A 20,550-nucleotide genomic window follows, 5' to 3' on the forward strand; every position below is an offset into this window, starting at 1 on the left:
GTTCTTTTTCTTGTGGAACTTGCAGAAGGGGAGACATAGTCCTTAGACTGACAATGATAAACACTATTGCACTTCAGTGGAATGTTGCAGGGAGTATTATACGAGGGTTCATGGCGAAAGGACTCAACACCATCTTGAGGAATCCAAGGGAGCTAGGTTGTGGAGGATTGTTGGGTGGATTATGGCATGATGAAAGGTATCCAGAAGAGGGAGATTACAATTAAAACTGCAAAGGCACAGAGCCAGGAAGTGTTTGATGTCTCTGGGAGCCACAGGCACTTTGTGGTTAACTTAGCGTAAGGTTTATGCAAGGAAGTGGTGAGAGGTGGGGCTGGAGAAGCCAACAAGAGCTGGGACTTTGCAAACAACATTAAGATAGTTGGGTTTTATCCTCCAGACTATAGGGGACATTGAAAAATAAAAGCAGGAGAGTAGTGGTATCAGATTTATATTTTAGGTTGGCTGCTTGTTGATTTTATGGTGCTAGCTGTAGACATCTGAAAGAAAATAATGACAATATGAACTAGGCCAGTTGTCAAAGGGCTGGAGGAGAAAAGAACTAGATAAATATTATGGGGCTAAAACTATCTGACCTTGATGGAAAGTTGAATGTGGGAAGTAAAAACAGGATAACCACCAAATATTTAGTATGGGTATCTAAATGGATGGTGATACCATAAACTAAAATAAAATAATGGAGACAGAGTTAGAGTTATTTATTTTTTGTTGCAGTGGTGAGCCATGAAGTGATGATGAGTTTGGTTTTGTTCACTTGACTTTGAAATGGCTGTGAGGGATATAGGTATATCTGACTAGCAAACAGTTACTATGTGAGTCAGAAGCTCAGGAGCCAGGTCCTCAGTAGAAATAAAGATCCACCTTTGTTGGAATAAAGTTGAAACCATTCGAATGTGGAAGTGATCACCCAAGGAGCAAATGCAAAGTGGTGAGTCCTGGATGGAATTAAGGGCTTGGTGAAGGAACAGGAACCTCAGAGAGGAGAGGAGAAACTGGAAAAAAAGATGTCACTGAAGCAATAGTGTATCAAAGGTCAGTAAAGAGGTACTGAGCGACTGATTAAGTGACACAGAGCTACAATAAGATAAAAATTTAAAACATGTTCATTATATTTTGCAGATGGGGGTCATGGATAATATTCATGTGTTTTTTTAAAAAGTATTTATTAAGAACATGCTGTGTGTTGGTACTGTGCACAGCTCTTTAATGAGATAATGAAAAAGAAGTACATGATCTGGGCCCCTGTAGATTTTATAGACTGGAAGAGTAGAGAGTCTGAATGGAGGGATACAGATAATTAAAGAGTTTTAAAATGTAGAGTGAGGAATGCTGCAACAGGGCTAGTGCAGGGTGCTTGTCAATTAGTAGATACAATGCCATAAATATGCTGTATTTAGAATTCTCTCCCTACCTTTAAGTCCCCTTAACTGGGGAACTGCTACTTGTCCTTCATTTCTTAGATCAAATGTCATTTTCTTAGAGAAACCTCCTCTGACCCTTACACCAGATCAAGCTCATCTATTGAGTACTGTCTTCATACTTTCTACTTTTCCTTCACAGCATTTGGCATAGCTTATGAATACATATTTGTTAGTACAATTGATTACTCTCTGTCTACACCTATAAGCTCCTTAAGGGCAGGAGCCATGTCAGACTTTATCAGTGAGAAAATATTTTTTCATGCATTTGGCATAGCTTATGCATATATATTTGTTTATACAGTTGGTTAATGTCTGTATACATGTATAAGCTCTTTAAAGGCAGGAGCCCTGTCAGATTTTATCAATGAACAAAGTAATTATTTGTTGAATGAATAAATGAATGAAAGACAGCTAGATGTTTCAAGAACATGGGATTGCAGTCAGCTTAGGAGGAATTGAGATGCAAGTAAGAACAATGAGTAGTATTCTTTGGAAAAATTTGGTAAATATGAAAAGGTGAAGGTAATCATTGGGTAGAGGGCCAGGTGGAATGAAAGGAAGGATTTAGTAGGATGACATGTATAATCACAGAGAGGAGAGGTGAAGATGAAGCTGAAGGAGGGGAAAACTGGCATCTGAAGATTTCTGAGAACATGGGGCAGTGGGATCAAGGGAAGTGGTGTGGTAAAGAAGAAGGAAGAAAACTAGGCTCATTTATTGTACGGCTCTACCCTGAGGAATAAGATTTGGACAGTATACTGCACTTTAGTGAATTCTTGTCATTATAAATTAATCATAAGACTTAACTTGAAACATGAAATTTTCTGTAACAAAAAAAGAACTCAGTACATTGGAGACAATTATTGCTATCAGAGTGTTGGCCTTAAAAAGCTAACATTATAGCAAGAGACACCAAATAATTTTGAAATCAGCATCTATTTATTTTTGCAGCATAGTCTACTGTGATAGAAGCAGCTGTTTCTTATTCATTTGGAGTTTTACACCTGATAATTACCTCTAAATAGTAGTCTTTTACACCTAGTCCTTGATATTTTCTATTGACTCCCTGACATGGCAGTTGAGGATTCATTTTACTTACTTGAATTCAGCTGCATTCATATTGCTGCAAAGGATGTGATTTCATTCTTCTTTATGGTTCAGTAGTGTTCCATGATCTATATATACCACATTTTCTTTATCCAATCCACTGTTGATGGGCACCTAGGTTGATTCAGTTTGTTTGCTATTGTGAATAGTGCTGCAATGAAAATGCAAGTGCATCTTTTTCAAGAACTATTTTCTTTTGGGTATATACCCAGTAATAGGACTCCTGGGTCCAACTGTAGTTCTAAGTTCTTTGAGAAATCTCCAAACTGCTTTCCACAGTGATTGAACTAATCCACATTCCCAGCAATAGTGTATAAGCATTCCCTTTTCTTTGCAGCCTCACCAGCATCTGTTGTTTTTTGACTTTTTAATAATACCCATTCTCACTGGTGTGAAATCTCAGGGGATTTTTTTATTTCAATAGTTTTTGGGGTACAGTTGGTTTTTGGTTACATGGGTAAATTCTTTAGTGGTGATTTCTGAGATTATAGTGCACCCATTATCCGAGCAGTGTACACTGTACCCAGTACGTTATGCCTCATCCCTTTCCCTTTCCCACTCTTACCCCCTATTCCTAGTCCCCAAACTTCATGAGATCATCTTTATACCTTTGCATCCCCATAGCTTAGCTCCCACTTATAATTGAGACCATACAACATTTGGTTTTCCATTCCTGAGTTACTTCACTTAGAGTAATGGCCTCCAGCTCCATCCAAGTTTCTGCAAAAGACATTATTTCATTTCTTTTATGCTCTTCAGTAGTATTCCATGGTGTATATATAGCATGTTTTCTTTATCCACTCATTGATTGATGGGTACTTAGATTGGTTCCACATCTTTGCAGTTGTGAATTGTGCTGCTATAAACATGTGCGTGCACATGTATTTTTCATATAATGATGTCTGTCCTTTTGGATAGATACTCAGCAGCAGGATTGCTGGATCAAATGATAGCTTTACTTTTAGTTCTTCAAGGAATCTGTTTTCCATAGTGATTGTACTAACTTGCAGTTCCACAAACATAAAAGTGTTTTCTTTTCACCACATTCACACCAACATCTATTGTTTTTTGACTTTTTAATTATGGCCATTCTTGTAGGAGTAAGGTGGTATCTCATTGTGTTTTTAATTTGCATTTCCCTGATAATTAGTGATGCTGAGCATTTTTTCATATGTTTGTTGACTGTTGGTATCTCTTCTTTTGAGAAATGTCTATTCATGTCCTTTGTCCACTTTTTTATGGGATTTGTTTGAGTTTCAGGAAATTTTTTTAAAGCTTTCCTTGTAACTTTTGTTTCTAATTAATTCTTCCAGGTATCAAAAGTCATTGAAGGAAACACATATATAAAAATACTTTCAAAAATAAATTAGAGGTTAGGATTTTATCTAGAGTAAAATATTTGTTGGGGGCAGTAATACATAACAGTCAACTTAGTTATCAAATGCTGCTTAAACCATAAAGTAAGCCTTCATTTCTTGGTGAAACTGGAGACAAATACTTGTGGGCAGATGTATACTGATTTAGTCATAAAACATTGTAGGTTTAGCAGTTCATTTACTGTTATTCTTCTACCTTATGATTAGGTAGAACCTTGTTTGAAAATAAAAGGCCACATTCCAGTTCTTTTTTTTAGATACTTTGTGGGCATTTTATTGAACTAAATGTAAACAACTTGAGGAGGACAGGTACTATTTTCTTCATGCAGATGGTTCCCAAGTTAGGATGGTCTGACATGATTTCGACTTTTCTTACAATTTTTCAACTTTTCCATGATGTAAAAGTACATGCGTTTGGTAGAAACCATACTTCGAATTTTGAATTTTGATCTTTTCCCAGGCTCAAAGTAAGCTGGGCAGTGGCAGCGAGCTGTGCAGCTGGCAGTCACCCATGCCATCACGAGGGTGAACAACTGATACTCACAGTGGACTGGGTTGCCAGCATTTTTTGGATATTGTGTTTTGTTTTTTCACATCCCATGTCTACAAATTGCCCATTTTCAACCTATGATATTTTCAACTTGGAGCATCTGCCTACATATGTGTGTGTGTGTGTGTGTGTGTGTGTGTGTGTGTGTGTGTATGTATCTTATTACAGGTTTTAATCCATCCTGTGAAGAATATCCTAGGCACAAAAATGGCTCCTTGTGTCATTTCCATCTACTACAATGTGGACTTAATATCAAACTCTTATAAGGGAATATCTAGCTTATTCTGAACATTTCATCTTATGACCTTAAGTATAGAAAGATATAAGTAATGCTTGGTGCCTAAATATTCAATTCCTTAAATGTCAGTCATCCTTATTTGTTATAGATAGAAGAAACTATGAGTACTAACAATTCAAATGTCATTCGTGATTTATGAGTGGCCAATTTTATCTAATGGATTAGGATTATCTAGTCTTTCTCCATCTTTTAAGTAAAAACAGAATTTTGATACTAAATTTTAGCCACTTGGGCAGTTAGTTTATTTTTTAGCAGAGCTAAACTCATGAATATTTTTGGAGCTATAATAAAAAATAAAAACAGCTTCATTGAGAACAAAATGAACTTTCTGTAAATATAATTTAAACCTATGTTTTAAGGCTTTATGTTTTAAAAACAAAGATGACACTGTTAAAGTGAGACTGATAAAGGTGTACTTGGGGAATTCATCAGCATAAGAAATGTATTATCCCCTGGTAGTACGAGTTTAAAATTACAACTTGCTTAGCAAATGTGAAAAATAATGTCTCCTGTTGCAGATTGCATTTTGCTAGTTTATTTCTCTGTTAGTGTCAAATAAAATATTCATATATAATCAAGATATATTCATAATAATATTAAAGGCAGCACTGTGTACTTGACAGTTGGTAAATGATGAAACAATTTTTTCCGTGATTATGTGTATAAAATACTCAAATTAATCTATAGAGCCATATAATCCCAAAATGTACAAGGTTACTATAGAGCTTACAATTTTACCACTTCCTGTACAGAAATATTATTTGACCAACGGTATTTTAGTTGCCTGCTGCATTTGGAATATAATAATACTAATAAGGAAAGACTGTTAAAAGAGAAAGGCTAGAAAGTGCAAACTTAATTATTTAAATGAAATAATAAATAGGCCACATAAAGATTTTAGAACCCAATGAAGCAATATTACAAACAGATATAAAATTACAGTGAAAATTATATGTGAAATATGAGGCAAAACTTATTAGAACAAGTTTTTCTGTCAGGAAAAGTGATGCCATTTGAAGGAAGAATGGCACAGAATGGCAAAAACAAGAAGACACAGATATACCTTGTGGAGGGAGAGCTGACATGTTTGTCTGACTGGTTGGCAAATAATATGATTGATCTTCTGGTGTTACCTTTTAAGTTCATAATAAGAGGCTACTTAGCATAATAAAGAAACAGACATGAATTCAAAATCTTTCTCACTCACGAGGATTATCACTCAGGCAGATTACTTTTCTGAACTCTGTTTATGAAGAAGAATGCCAATCTCATGGTGCAGTTATAAGGCTTAAAAGTGCTAATCTGTGTACAATGCTTGGCACATAATAGGCTCTACGCAAAAATTAGTGCTCTTTCCTTGGTAGATCACCCACGACACTGCTATCAGTGTCAAATCAGGAAATTTGTTAAGTCGTATTATCTCCACTTTAAGATCAAACACAATATATAGTCAAAAAGTTGAGTGTACGATGCTTTGGGTTTTCAGCAGTTGTCTTCAAATATGTCCTAGTGCTCATGTGGTTTAAATAAGGATCAGAAATGATTCAGAGGTCCAGTAGGGCTGTTGGCCTGTGGTATTCCTAATGCCATTTACTGTGCTAAATGGATGTGGCTACAGTAACCATTGATAAACATGAACAACAGAGGGTAAGTGCTGGACTAGGGGCTGACTCACAGAAAGCTAAAGGGCTTAAGCTTCAAAGACCTTCACCTGCACAGGCCCCTTCTTAGGCCTTGTATCTAATTTGTCTTTGTAAGTTGGATTATTTTGCTTAAAGAAGGATTCTCAAATTAAACAATCTACAGGCCTTGCAAAACCTGGATCCACTGCTACTGGTCTGTCATGTAAAAGGAAAAAAATCACTATGACTAAAAAAGTTAGATAAGGCAACCCATAGCAAGAAACATGAGTTTTGCTTTTCTTGCCCAAATCGTGATTTGTTGGTAACTCTTGACCCTAGGTGCTTATATGCCCTTGACCACACACTTGCCTATCTAGGAAAGCACTCTCTAGTCCAGCATCAGCCTAAGAATTGCCCATATGAAGAAGTAAGAAAGGGGACTGCCTGGCAGTCCAGGAACTTGCAGTTAAATTACCCAGGTATTTGATTTCTGGCATTTTTAGGTGGGTAAAGGGGAATAAGTAGATGGGAAACAACTTTATATTGACCTGACTCCATATGTGCCAAAACGAGTTTGGCACTGTGCATAGGTTATCACATTTTACACTGGTTGGTAGGGAATATTACCTAACTTGACACTTGGGAGAGGTAAAATAACTTCTTTTTAAACAGCTAGTGGAGCTAGAATTCAAACACAGGGCTTTGTGAAGTCAAAGCTCATGTTCTTTCCAACCTCTCTGTAAGGCTGAAGCTTACCTGCCAAGTGTCAGTCACCCACTGGAAAGGAATGGACATTTCACCTCCCAGTTCACCTAACGATTTTGAATACATAAAGTCCTGCCAGCCAATTGACAAACTTTTCTTTCTTGGTCCCTTCATTTCCCCATGTATGAAGTGCCCGCCTGTAATATGCTGTGTTCAACTTAATTATTACTTCTTCAAAATGATCACAGTCACCAAGAAACTCTCCAGTTAGGTAGGTCGGTAGACAGAAGATAGGTAGGTAGGTAGATAGATAGATAGATAGATAGATAGATAGATAGATAGATAGATAGATGTGGGAGGAAGGGGGAGAGAGAGGTGTTATCTTTTAAGTGAAATTTTTATGATTACTATGATTAATGGCCGTTACTAGTTCACAAGCAGCCTCATGAGTTCTTTTGAAATTCATATTGTTCCTTTAAATTGCAGTTTTATATTTTAGTTATTTAATCCCTAAAACTGAAATACTGCACATAATTTGGAGTTAGGAACTTCAAAAAATTTTTATTCCTAAAAGCTATACAACAAGGTTTTATTTTAAAGTAAAGAAAAATTTTCATCTCTCAACCTTTTCATTTCTCCTTTCACAGAACTCTTCTCTTTTTCCTGGATGATTTTATCCCACCTCCATAATCATTGACCAGTTTTTTTAATGCAGTTATAACTACACTGCTTCAGACATTCAAATAAATACACTGTATTAGGGGAAGGAAAGGATAATTTTAAAGGAAATATGCAAAGTTTTAGCTTATGGCTAAGACTTGACTGACAAGAGTCAAACAACTACTGAAGGATTTGACACACTTGTTAATTGTAAAGCTCCCAATTGCTTTAAAATATTCACTGACACTCTAGTCCCGAAACAACACAATGAATAGAAGCCTCCACTAGTCAAAATGGTATCGGGAGCATTTTCAATAAAATTTCTAAGCAAAGAACTCACATGTGAATGAATAAAGATGTGACTTGAGCAAGTACCTACTCCAAGTGCAAGCTTGTCCAACCTGTGGGCCACTTGCTGCCCAGGACAGCTTTGAATGCAGCCCAACACTAATTTGTAAACTTTCTTAAAACATTATGAGATGGTTTTTGCAATTTTTTTTTAGCTCATCAGCTATCATTAGTGTTAGTGTGTTTTATGTGTGGCCCAAGACAATTCTTCTTCTTCTAGTGTGGTCAAAAGATTGGACACCCCTGCCGTAGTGAAGTAGACTATTTTTAGGAGGTCTCATTTTAGTAACAGGAGAACTGGGCAATTGTATTAGTCCATTATCATGCTGCTATGAAGAAATACCTGAGACTGGGTAATTTATAAAGAAAAGAGGTTTAATTGACTCATGGTTCCGCATGCCTGGGGAGGCCTCAGGAAACTTACAATCATGGCAGAAGGCACATCTTCACAGGGCGGCAGGAGAGAGAATGAATGCAAGCAGGGGAAATGCCAGAGGCTTACAAAACTATCAGAACTTCTGAGACTCACTCATTATCACAAGGGCAGCATGAAGGAAACTGCCCCCATGATCCAATTCCCTCCACTTGACCCTGCCCTTGACACGTGGGGATTGTTACAATTCAAGGTGATATTTAGGTGGGAATACAGAGCCAAACCATATCAGCAATGTAACCAAAATATTATGTATTTTGATTAAATAATGTTAAGTTAAACTATGTTGTCTTTTATGATTATTCATGCAACAAAGTATGCACAGATAAAGATGGCTCTAATTTATATACAATATCTTTCCATAAGGATTCTGAGTTGAGTTTCCAATTTTATCGCAAAGAGTAAAGTCTTGATTATAACATGGTCTCACTGCTTGAGGCGGTGACTACCACACTGTATGTTATATATGGTGTATGTATATATACCATACCACCACTGTATGGTATATATGGTATACATATATATGTATATATGGTGAACTACCCAAAAATGAAATCCTTGTTACATGATGGGTGAAGCTGTGTTTACATGTAACTTGACTGCAACAATAGAGGAAGGTGCTTAGTTGCACAGATGGTATTGTACAAACAGTTCTACAAACAACACATTTACAAATAATATTAGAGCTGAAAACTAAAAAGGTATTGCAAATACATTTATATCTGCTATAATTTCCTTCAACAAAGAGACCTCTGCTTTTTGGTATTTATTCACAAAAACTTTTATGTTATCCTTTCTTTTAAGGAATACTGTTTATCTCTGCTTATTCCCCCAAGTTGGCTCATTCTTGCTGATCATAGCATAAACAAAATATACTTTCAAAGCATTTTAAATTGCCTCCTAACCATTGAATTAGGTGTATGTCTGGAAAGATAAGTGTGTCTTCCTTGGAATGTGTTTGCTTTTATATTGGTCAAGATAAGCCAACAGCTTGAGTACCTGAAATATTATCAAGCTTTGCACACATGAAAGTATTTGGTAAAAGGATAATCTTGGAGGGTATGATTATAAGCAAATTCACAGCCTCAGGAGTGCTATGAGAGACTTTTATTTTGGTGAAACTGGTAAGTGTTGTTTCATAAAATTTGCGATTTTACTTTTTAAAAACTCAGCTAACTCTTTCTTCTCCTTCCCTCTCTTGCTGATACAGATCCACATCCAGCGAACTGAAGGATGTGACCATATGACCTGCTCACAATGTAACACTAATTTTTGTTACCGATGTGGTGAGAGATACCGCCAGCTCCGATTTTTTGGAGACCACACATCAAACCTCAGTATATTTGGATGCAAATATCGCTACCTCCCAGAGAGACCTCATTTAAGGAGATTAGTGCGAGGGTCAGTCTGTGGTGAGTGTCTGACATGCTTATGGGTGTCTTCCCTGGGAATTAAGTAGTGAAAATAGAACTTGGAAATGTGCAGCCATGGTAATTCAGAGCACCTGCCACGTGCCCAGTGTTCAGAGGAGGCTATTCTCTCACCCTTTAAGAATAAAATTTAAAACTTAAATTTTGTTACCAGGACACTACTTATATGAGCAAGTAGATTTTGTTTGAAAAAGCAACTTATTAATCACACGCAGAAATCTGAAGTTATTTGCCTCTTAAATTTCTGAAACCCTGTCGTAAGCCACTTAACAAGAGGGGCAGTGTCATGTATATTTTTGTAATGGACAATATCCAGCAGCAGGTCGTACACATATCCTCCACTCATTCATGGAGGACATGCAATACAGTACAGCATGGAGCGTAGCCTAGGAAGGCAGGGGAAAAAATCTACCTTTTAGAGCCCTGTAATAGAGTTCCATTATATCTATATAAGTGATAAGTTGCATATATTTTTCATTGTTTTAATTATTAATAGGTAACAGTTAATATAATAAGTATCAAATGCCCTCAGTGCATACAAACCCAAGTTTAATTATCCAAGTGAAAATGCTTTTGTGGATTGACTTTTTACGCCCTCTTCCTCAACAACAGATAGTAGCCTCATACACAACCCCTTCCCACACTGGTACACAAGTATGCAAATAGAAACACAGACACCTGCCCATAAACAAATCACCCTGGCCAAATGCCACTGCCTTTGGGTAATACAGATTCTTTGGCGGAATATTTCTTCTTCTGCTCCTCTGGAATGTATTCCATTCCCTGCTGCTCTGGAATGTAACCATGTGAGATTTCTTCCCCTTTTTCATCATATGGATGTCTGTTAGAATTCCTTATCTGGCCGTGTTTCTCATATGTAGGCAATACTTTTTATCATCTTCCACATTTCCGTTTTCCTTCCTACTTTTGCCTAGTTACTTTATGAAAATCTTTATATCTCTCCTTAGCCCTTGGTCACTTCATGACTGTTGTGAACCATTTTCCTCCTTAGAAGCATATGATATCTGATCAGAACAAAGCTGATGTTAGTGATAGATTTCTATCAGGTAAAAGATAGAACATATATACGCAAATGCACTTTCACATATGGAAACCAATGCCGTCATTTTCTAAAATCTATGTGATCTCTATAAAAATATTCTTCCTGAGGTTAATGAACATAATTTTCCACAGCCAATAGCATTCAATAGTCAAGACTGCTTTTAATGATTTTCCAGTGTGTGCCACTTCTTAATTTGCAAATATGGTGGATGTTATAATTATATAACCAATATGTATGTATTAGTTAAACAGATATTGGAGGGATAACTAGGGAATCTAACCTTAACCTCTAATACCATGAGAAAATCAATTGCAAATTAAGTTCTGAGATAGAAGCTATTTGCAAATCTGTATATGGAGAGAGCAACATGAAAACACAAAATCACTGTATTTTCTGCATGGTTATTTTATTTTCTACTTCAGTGCCACCTTTAATTTTGTTGTGGCAACATGTTTCCGTCCATTCTTTATTTTAAATAGAGAAGTCATTTATTTGGCTCATGGTTCTGGAGGCTGAGCAGTCCAAGATGTAGTGGCTGCATCTGGTGAGGGCCTTTGTACTGCATCATAGCATGGCAGAAGGGCCAGCAAGCCCACGAGACAGAGAAAATGGGAGCCAAACTTACCCTTTTGTCAGGAACCCACTCCCTTGATAACTAACACGCTCCTATGATAGTGGTATTAATCCACTCATAAGGGCTCTGCTCTCAAGATCTAATCACCTCTTAAAGGCCCAACCTCCCAACCTCCTTTTTGGCCTGTCTTTTGTGGGTGCAGGCGCATGTGTGCAAATAAAATCACATCAGGTTAAGCCTGTCAAAGTAGGGAGCAGCTGGCTTTAAGATAAACTCTCTCATCCACACATATTTTCCCCACCCCAAGCACAGCTGCCTCTTAACTGCTGTTGGACCATAACTCCAAGTGAAGTGGTCCTCCCTCCCCCATCTCCACAAAAAGCAGGAAAAGTAATGTTGTAATTTACAAAGTTACTTACTCCCTGCCATTTCAGAGAGAAGATGGAGTATAGGAAAGCCCTCCCACCCACTGTCCTTGTGTGATGTGACACAACTTGCTCCCTCAGTCTTGGAATACAGCCTCATGTGGTCCTTGGCCAGAGGCAGAGAAAGGGCCTTCATCTCTCTCACAGCTGAAGGGTGGGAAACATGGTCTTCATTCCGTGTAACCGCGTGCTCAGCTAGAGATCAGAGGTTCTGCTCATAAATTATAAAGGAGAAGAGAGATTTGGGGATGATTGGCAGCCTCTGACATAGGGGCATCTCCCTCAGTGGGGCGTGGGCAGATTATTAAAGGAATGGTACTGGGAATAAAAGTGGCTGAGGAGAAATTTTAAAATCTCATATTACTTCTTACAAAAATTCTAAGTTTTAAATCAAGTCATATAATTTTTAAGAATAGGTCTTCAATTGATTTCTAGATGGCAAATAATTTATATAAACAAAAACAATGGCGCCTTCTCCAAAAATGAATACTCAATTAAAAAAAAAAAAAAAAAGACAAGCCTGGAGCCAGAATTGAAGAAATACAAATAGCCAATACATATGTTCAAAAATATTCAGTGTTACTAGCTGTCAGAGAAATGTAAATTGGCAGTCTCAAAATGAGATACTTTGAGTATTAAGTATTAACTTGATAAGACATCTGCTAACTATTGATTAGCAAATGTTTTATCAAGTTAATACTTAATATTGGACTTTCATACTTAATGAATTGAAATTTTGTACAATTCTTTTGCAAAGAAATTTGATACTAATGTGAAGGCCATTTTAAAACATGATAAATCTAGATAAACTGAAAATGGGTTATGTGCAAGTATAATTTAAAATAGGGAAAAGAAACAAAAAATTAAGTACAGGAATATTTAAATAAAATACGATATATGGATATGATAGCAATTAAAAATGATGTTTTAGAGCAATGTTACTAACCTAGGAATAAGAGATAGTATGCCTAGTCCCTTAAAACAGTTTCAAAAGTAGGTGTAAACATGTTTTGAACATGGATTACATAATTGGAATAAGTTTATTTCCTATCTCGTTCCTTCAATTCTGTGATATTTGAGAGGAAAAAGAAAATCAATGCTGTTACTTTTTAGTTATGTTTTATTACTATTAGGAAAATATACTGATAATTATTTAAAAAGGAAATATGAATGAACAGACTGAGCTATGTGCATAGGAGAAAAACACATTCTTTTAAAATATATGTGCTTATATATTCTAAACTCTTAAGCATCACTTTAAGAGTGTACTAAACGTAATTATTCAATGGGACTTATTACTTACTTGGATTCTGTCATTGGCAAAAAATATAAATAAAACCCATATCTAGACATGGTGCTAATGGAATGGAGATCTTTTTAAATTAGATATTTAAAACAGTGTTGTATACATGTCTGGTCATCTGGTTCCAAAGATCATTTCTTAAGAATAAAAAAGTTAGTATGTTTTGACAAACTTCCAACAAATGGCTGTATTAGTTTCTTTTTTAGTGTAATTGATTATTCTAAATTACTGTCCTTTAATTTATAGAATGATATTGCTGTTTCATCCTTAAATTGCCTTGTGAGTCTACTGCAAAATTTCTCTCCTTCTCATCTCTTGTTGCATTTGAGTTGTGCAGCTCTGAAGCTGTGTCACATGCCGTAAGGTTTAAAATACAATAACAACATGTATTTACTAGCCTCTTTTTTGTGCCTGTGTCTTTCAAAGTCAGTGGGATTCCGATGTTGGACTCTGCTATGTATACTTATGGCTAGAGTTTATCATCACTGCTTAGTGATTCACTTAGAAAAGAAAATGCTGGCTGATACCACTTGACATACTTACCAGCACTTTGCCTTTTTATTTTATAAGTGCTTCCTTTTTCAATTCGTTAAAATGATTCACTTGAGTAACTTTCAACGTACTAGGTATTCATTCATAGTTTTCTCTAACATCTTGAAACGTCCCATTTTTAGTTCAGTCTGTTAGGTGTTCATATTATTAGTTTTCTTTGGACCCAGGATGTAAATAAACCACTTCTTTAGATGTGGGCTTGGACAGAAGCCCTCTGTAGGACCTACCAGCTCTCCATGTTATGAGGTAACAAGATTTTCTCCTACCAACTCAAAATGTGCCACTTCTTTCTTAATCTTTTAGCATTGCGAACATTGAAAATGGAAAGGATCTTAAGGAAAAGCACAAAGATGAACTGTCCTGGTAGAATACAGTAAGCCAGTTGCTTTGGAATGTTTTTGGTTAGAAAGGATAAGTGATTTATGTTTGATGCATGTGCTCAGGACTTTGGTGAAGTTACTAAACTTACATGTGTATATCTGTTCTATACCTAATCCTGATACATTTCTTAGATATATACAGCCTTAAGTGTAATCAGACTACTTAAAAAATAATATACACTGTGGTATTTAAAAAGCATCACTGTAATTGTTTGGTAGGTTAGTTTTAAGACTCCTTAAATAATTTTGCGTTTTGTTTTCCAGCTGGAAAATTATTCATTGCACCTCTAATTATGGTTTTGGGATTGGCACTAGGGGCCATAGCGGTTGTAATCGGTAAGAAACACTTCATGCGTCTGAGATTAGAATTATCTGAGGGCCATAGAGAGAATATGAGTGTAAATGTAATAATATGAATCAGCTATTAAGTGGACATAATTTATATTGTATGCCTGCTTTAGATAGATTACCAGCATATCATTTAAAAGATCAGAGGAGCGTGTTTCCTGTAGGATATGTTAGTATGAATTTTTCAGTCTATGAACGCTGTGATTCATGTATCTTATAAAGCATTATTAACCCTTTTATAACACAAAGCTAATAGAATTAGTATCCTTAGGGAAAAAGGCAAGTGGAATAGAACCCAAATTTTCTAATTCTGAGTTCAGGTTGAAGCATCAAGGAAAAGAAGTTCTACTGCACCTTATGTGTTTCATTTGGTCCAGTAAAAGATGCCGTGGATACAAACAGATAATGTCAGTGTGTACAGGAACATATACCCAACATACACTTGAGCACTGACAAATAGAAAACCTTGCAGTGATTTGCGTAGTTTTATTTATGCAAGTATATTAAAATGTGTATTTTAAAGCAGTGGTTCTCAGACTCTAGCATGCTTTAGAATATCCTCAAGGGCTGGATAAAACACACATTGCTGGTTTCGGTCTGCAGTTTCTGACTCGGTATATGGGAAAAGTCCATTGATTTTTATTTTTAAAAAGTTCCCAGGTGATGCTCATGCAGCTGGTTCAGGGACCATACTTTGAGAACTATTGCTTTAATAATTTTAAGCCAAATGCTATAGATAAAGGCTGCTTTGATCATTGTTCCATATATTAGATGGGGTTTTTTTGCTAAATAAAATGATTTTCATATGTCAACTTGGGTTTAGCAAGTAATAAATGTACAGGACAGATAGAATTATAAAGTATCTGACATTTAAGTTCTTGCAATGTGAGTTAGGACATTATGTAATAGATACTATTATCTGTATTATACAGTTGAAGAAATTAAGACTTACTAGAACCTCATAAGTGGTAGAACCAGGAATCAAACCCAACATTTGGCTCCACAGCCTGTGTTGTTAAGTGATATGCTATACTGCCTGAAACAAGTGTGAATATCATAGTGTGCAAATGATATGACTGTGGACAATAAAGAAGATTTAAACCAAAAGTTTGATATTTGGATAGAAATCATTATTATTAAACTGGTATCACTGAGGGTGCTAAAGGGGAGAAAAGCTAAAGGGAAATATTAAAGAATGAAATATTGTAGAAGTAAATACATTTCATAGCATAGATGTCTTCTTCTTTGTATGTTCATACGTTGCAAATAAATAAACATAGACATTTTAAAATAGGAAAACCTAAATGCCTCTCATCCTAACTAACTTTAATTTTTTTTTATCCCTAGGTTTATTTGTATTTCCTATCTATTGCCTTTGTAAAAAACAGAGAAAACGATCACGGACAGGTATGCACTGGTAACATGCAGGTGATTTCATCCAGCTAAGCTGGTTGGAGTAGGAGCGATACCAAAGGGTACACCCATCTGTGAGTCACATCTTGAAAAACACTGAGAGGAACCTTCTACCATCTCATCTCCCAGTGATTCTCCGTGGGCCACAATGCCTCTAGCTATGGTGCACTCCCAACATGGTATCCTGTCCTTTCCCTAAACAAATTGCTGCTGCTTTTAAAAAATGGTCACTTTCATAAACTATAAACATCTATATCATAATTCTGACCTTTGTGGTTCTTGGAAGAAGATACTTTAAGAACCAGTTATCCTAAGAATTCTGAGCACGCCTCTTCTGAGAATTGCTTGGACTGTCTTTGAACTCTGCACCTCCTTCCAGGCCATCTTGTGAGACTTGGTGTGAATAGCTGAAGTCCTATGTGTACCAACAAGCAAGGCCACTTTTCAGAAGATGAGAGTTCACTGAATGCACCTATTATAATCTGTGGCCCCAGCAGTATAATTCTTTTATCTTTCAAATGTTATAATTGCGAAAAGTCTCAATGTCCAAAAGGGAATGAGTGAAACTAAATTAATGAGAAGAATACTAAGTTACTGAAGTGTATATGTGTAGGGGTGTGAATGTGTGTGTATATAAATATGTATTAAAACTAGGCCCAGTAACCTTGTACTTACCCAGTTCCATGCCGCTACACTATTTTTCCACATTTTCATAGACCTATTGAAAGATGATGGTTCCTTTGTGGACATAATTTGGCAATGTATTAAATTAAAGTCAATGTAGACAACAGGCTATTTCGATACTGAACTTTTCTATTTATTGCTCTTTCTTTTTGTCACACAAACACAGAAATTTGTGCAACGTCACCCCAAGGAGTATTAAGCTTTGTAAACTGACAAAACTGGCTGCTTTTAGGAAATTCTCAAGACCCAAATATTCAGTCTTTTTAAAATTCTTACATTTTGGAAAACATGCTTCACTCTATAGATAGAGCCTTCACATTGGGATTATTTAATCCCAAAAACAAGTTTGCTGTAGAGAACTGCTTAAGCCTTTGAAAAATTCCTATTCTGCTAATTTTTTAACCAACTTGTAATTATAGATAATTCTGCTTTAGGTCAAGGTCTTACATCATTTAATATCCTAACCTTGTTATCTCTTGCCCCCTCCTCTCTGTTTTTATTTGTTTTCAAGGTTTTTCATAAAAACAAATACTAGTTTTGAAGGATTTTTTCTTACATTTAACTGCTCAAACGTAATATTTTTGGGGACACCTTCTTATGGAGGAGTTTGAAAACTTTTCATGTTCTTGAGTTTGTCCAATATCAGCTGCTTTTGGAAAAGGAAACAAAAAAGTGAAGGAAATATTTTCAGGAAGTTTTTCTCAACCTACAAAAGCTTTAAAAATAAGAAATTGACAAGTAACTAGACTATGATATGCCTTTGCTTTCATCACAAAAGTTCATCAGCAAACAGGAAAAAAAAAAGACCCCTAAAAAGCCTAAAGCTTTGAATTGTCTCCAAATTCTTAAAATTAGTCATCTGTCTTAGATGTACATTTATTTGTCAGCAACCTTGTCTGATTTGAAACAGATGATATGATAAAACATGCATTAACATGAGTAGTTTATTTTTGTTGGGCTCCAGAGTGTAAGAATATTTTATTTTTGTTTGACATAAAAAGTGAAGTTGACTTGCGTGAATAACAATCCAGCATGCTTTCATTCTTTCTGAATAACACAGAATAACTGTACTACAGCTTCTGGATTCGTTGTCTATTTCCAGTTAGAGGAGTGTGTGACATTTATGGTTTGGGAATAGCATATTTCTAAAGCATAATATAATACAAGAAATAGTGATGCTCTGTTTTCACAAATTTATCTTTTCATTCACCCATCCATCCATTTAACAGATATTTATTGAGTGCCTATCTTAGGTGTAATAGTATTTAAGACTGAAAGAAGGAGAATTTCTAACCTGTCATAAGAGTAAGGTTTCGTAAATTCATCTTTCCTGAACTTAGGCATTAGTTTGGCAATATGTGAATATGATGAACTCTAAACCTAGCTGATCTGTATATGTATGATGTATATATGTCATATGTATGGTATATATGAAATATTCCCATGACTGCATATGAACACATATGCCATATACATATATACCAACGGGCTGAATAACATACTCTTTTGTCTTGGATAATCTGTTTTCTGGGTTATGTATCTGTTGTCTTTGGCCTACTCAGGGATTTTTATTTCTTTCTTTAAATAACTTATCTTTTGGACATATTTTTATATTATTTGGAAAACTTTCCAATATTCCTGTTACAAAGTGGTGTCTGTTTTCAGTGATGGCTATTTCATCAGTGCTTGAAATAGTGTGCACTGTATTGCACAGGTTTTTCATTTTTCTATTGAGTAGATATTTTTAAATTAACATACACATTTTTCTCTTTAAAGGGTCATATCTATTAGGCCTTTCCCTGCTGGTAACTTAAAATGATTATTTGTGAATTTTTTACCAAGTTTCATCAAGATCTTAAAAAGAGAGAAGAAAATAAAAAGTATTATTTATATGTCAGTGCCAACTTTGAAGGTAAAACAGTAGTAGTAACTTTTGGGAGAAATTCTAAAAACTACTTTAAAAAGAAGTGTGCACATAAAATAAATATCTTTCTATCCAAGGCTTGTCATTTTATATGCTTTTATTGTAAATTTAATATATACTACTTTAAAAAATTGAACTATACAGAATTTATAAAATACAACTTTCTCTACTTACCCCACCTCTTATTTTCTAGGGGTAACCACTGTTAATGGTTTGGTATGTGTCCTTGCAGACACTTTCTACAAATATACAAATAAGTGTGTTTGTGTATGTGTCTGTGTGTGTATTCATTTTATACAAATAGAAAAATATTCTTACTGTGCTGTGACTCTTTGTCATTTTATTATATATTAGTAGATACCTTTCCATAAGCGTTTAAATAGATTTACCTCATTCTTTTATAATTACTGCATAATCCTTTGTAGGGGTATACTTTAATTTATTGAATTAGTCCCCTGTTGAATGGACTACAAGATTATTTTCACTTCTCTATTACAAAGAAAGCAAGAGTGAAGACCCTTTTGCATATATTTTTGTCACCTTGCATGAACATATCCATAAGATTGTACATTTGTTTTTTACAAGATCTTTGTAATAAACATTTTAATGTAATTTCAGGAGATGAGGTCATAGAGATAATATGAGACCCTTTTTTGGATAAAAAGAAAGATTGTACAGGAGTGCATAATTTTTAAAGAAAATCATCTTTTGAAGGATAATTTCCTTTCTGCCTGATTAGCCAAATAAATACCTTGCCAAAACTTACAATAGGAAATTTTTTTTCAATAAAAATAAAATTTGAGGAGATGTCTGTCAGATAATGTGAGAAAGATGAATTGACTTTTGGATTGCCTCATTTTAAAACTTGAGGGATTTAAATCAAATACCCAAGCCAAATTGGTGATACTTTTCACATTTTTAGTAACACTATCCATTTTTGTGTATGTTGCTTGACAGAGGAACTTAATTATGCCATTGTGAAAAGTAGGAAAGAATATGTTGGCAATTATAAATGCCCACAGCAATTCCCAGAAAAATACATTAGATTATGTACGATTTAGTGATTTGGTGGGATAATTATAAATCGTGGAATAATTTATATATGTGGAGTAAGAAGAGAGGGGTCAAACCTTTTGGTACAAGCAACATCTTGTTGCCACCACCTTGATTTTCTCATAGGTGCTATTGTGTCCTAAGAGTAGAACAGACAAGAAAACAAAGATAATTAAACACAAGTCAGGTTACAACATGATATCTTTAATTGTACTTTCTCTGCTGTGGTATCAAGATTCAGTGGTGCTTGTCAGAAAATACCTTGTTCTGTGACACTGACTATCTCTTGAGTCCCAAGGCTCCAATTGAGCCTTTATCTTTCAACCTTACCACCCAAATATATGACCAACTGTTCTCCTAAAATACCTATGAACCACTGTAATCATTTCCAGTCCCTGATGCCCCTCTTCAACCTCATTTTTCTCCATACCTCTGCTATTCTAACTATTCCTCTTCACTGAAGGAGAAGAGGAGAGACAGGAGGGGACTAAAAACTCACTCTGGTATGTGGGAAACATTAGAATTCCTTCCTGACCTTTGTCAAATGAGGGCACATCTGCCAAGACATCAGTCCAGCTGCTCCCTTGTTAAATGAAATTGTTTTTAACATTACACTTTTATACTGGCTGTTACATTAGAATTACAAAAAAGTTAGTGGCCTCTATAACCTTAATTGGCATACTTTATTACAAAAATAAGAAAATTTATGCCAAAAAACATTTTTAGATTTTAATTTTATAAGCAACCTGCACATAAGCCTTAATGTGAGTCTTCACATTGGATTATATTTTTATTCTCCCATATTTGTGGCTGAAATCTCTCCCAACTATTGAAAGTGATCTTTCCCATGGTCTGCTTTATTG

The 20,550-nt window shown here is 35.4% G+C and overlaps 1 protein-coding gene across 2 annotated transcripts in view; it reads left to right on the forward strand.

Annotated features, from left to right (window-relative positions):
* Positions 1 to 18,955, forward strand: part of RNF217 (ring finger protein 217) — a 129,568-nt gene extending 110,613 nt beyond the window's left edge. For both annotated transcript variants that reach the window (XM_054686920.2, XM_518723.8), the window contains 3 exons: positions 9,749 to 9,950; positions 14,530 to 14,601; positions 15,961 to 18,955. In XM_054686920.2, the coding sequence (XP_054542895.1) occupies positions 9,749 to 9,950; positions 14,530 to 14,601; positions 15,961 to 16,034 (348 nt within the window). In that variant the 3' untranslated portion in view covers positions 16,035 to 18,955. The remainder of the gene's footprint in view (positions 1 to 9,748; positions 9,951 to 14,529; positions 14,602 to 15,960) is intronic.
* The last annotated feature ends 1,595 nt before the right edge of the window (positions 18,956 to 20,550 follow it).

The sequence above is a fragment of the Pan troglodytes genome, chromosome 5 (assembly GCF_028858775.2).
Source record: "Pan troglodytes isolate AG18354 chromosome 5, NHGRI_mPanTro3-v2.0_pri, whole genome shotgun sequence".
Taxonomy (NCBI): Eukaryota; Metazoa; Chordata; class Mammalia; order Primates; family Hominidae; genus Pan; species Pan troglodytes.